The sequence below is a fragment of the Corvus brachyrhynchos genome, unplaced genomic scaffold (genome assembly GCF_000691975.1).
Source record: "Corvus brachyrhynchos isolate BGI_N302 unplaced genomic scaffold, ASM69197v1 scaffold660, whole genome shotgun sequence".
In the NCBI taxonomy this organism is placed as follows: Eukaryota; Metazoa; Chordata; class Aves; order Passeriformes; family Corvidae; genus Corvus; species Corvus brachyrhynchos.
In genome coordinates, this window is record NW_008235547.1 from 101,141 (window position 1) to 102,293 (window position 1,153).

General features: G+C 66.1%; 1 protein-coding gene across 1 annotated transcript in view; it reads left to right on the plus strand.

Moving 5' to 3' along the window:
• The window catches only part of LOC103618144 (voltage-dependent L-type calcium channel subunit alpha-1F), a gene marked incomplete at its 3' end in the record, with an annotated part of 29,285 nt that overhangs the window by 25,747 nt on the left and 2,385 nt on the right, over positions 1-1,153 (plus strand). Inside the window, 4 exon segments of the mRNA XM_017736712.1 lie at positions 108-557; positions 735-862; positions 940-1,036; positions 1,124-1,153. The exon segment at positions 1,124-1,153 is cut by the window's right edge and continues 7 nt beyond it. Coding sequence (XP_017592201.1) covers positions 108-557; positions 735-862; positions 940-1,036; positions 1,124-1,153 — 705 coding nt within the window.

Below are 1,153 nucleotides of genomic sequence, written 5' to 3' on the forward strand. Positions count from 1 at the left end.
AGGTGGGGCCGGGGGGCCTGGGGGGGCCGGGGCGGTCCTGGGGGGGCTCTGGGCTTCCCGTGGGACTTGGGAGCTTCCTCTCAGTGAATCATGAAGGGGGATAACAGGTGTGCCCCAGGGGTACAGGTGTGCCACAGGGGTACAGGTGTGTCACAGGGGGCACAGGTATGCCCCAGGGGTACAGGTGTGCCATGGGGGTACAGGTGTGTCACAGGGGTACAGGTGTGCCATGGGGGTACAGGTGTGTCACAGGGGTACAGCTGTCCTGTGGGAGGGTACAGGTGTGTCACAGGGGTACAGGTGTGCCACAGGGGTACAGGTGTGCCATTGGGGCACAGGTGTGCCACAGGGGGTACAGGTGTGCCCCAGGGGTACAGGCATGTCCCGTGGGGTACAGGTGTGCCACGGGGGAGGCATGGCAGGAGATCATGCTGGCCAGCCTGCCGGGCAAGCGCTGTGACCCCGAGTCGGACGCAGGCCCGGGGGAGGAGTTCACCTGCGGCAGCAACTTCGCCATCGCCTACTTCATCAGCTTCTTCATGCTCTGCGCCTTCCTGGTGAGACACGGGGCCCTGCCCCACAGCCCTGCCCCACAGCCCCACAGCTCAACCCTGCCCCACAGCCCAGCCCTGTCCCACACCCTTGCCCCATAGTCCTCTGCTCCACAGCCCCACGGTCCTGCCCCACACCCCTCAGGAGTCCCTGGAGCATCTGACTCCCCTTGACCCCCCCAGATCATCAACCTGTTCGTGGCTGTGATCATGGACAACTTCGATTACCTGACGCGTGACTGGTCCATCCTGGGCCCGCACCACCTGGATGAGTTCAAGCGCGTGTGGTCTGAGTACGACCCCGCCGCCAAGTGTGTAACTGTCCCCTTGTCCCCAGCCGAGGGGGCCGGGTGTCCGGACCACCCGTGACCCCCTGACCCCCCCCCAGGGGCCGCATCAAGCACCTGGACGTGGTGACGCTGCTGCGCCGGATCCAGCCCCCGCTGGGCTTTGGGAAGCTCTGCCCACACCGCGTGGCCTGCAAGGTCTGGGGGGTTCCGGGGGGGTTTGGGGCGGTCCCGTATCTGGGTTTGGAGCCACCCAGATTCATCCCCCTCCTGTCCCCTGCCCAGCGCCTGGTGGCCATGAACATGCCCCTCAAC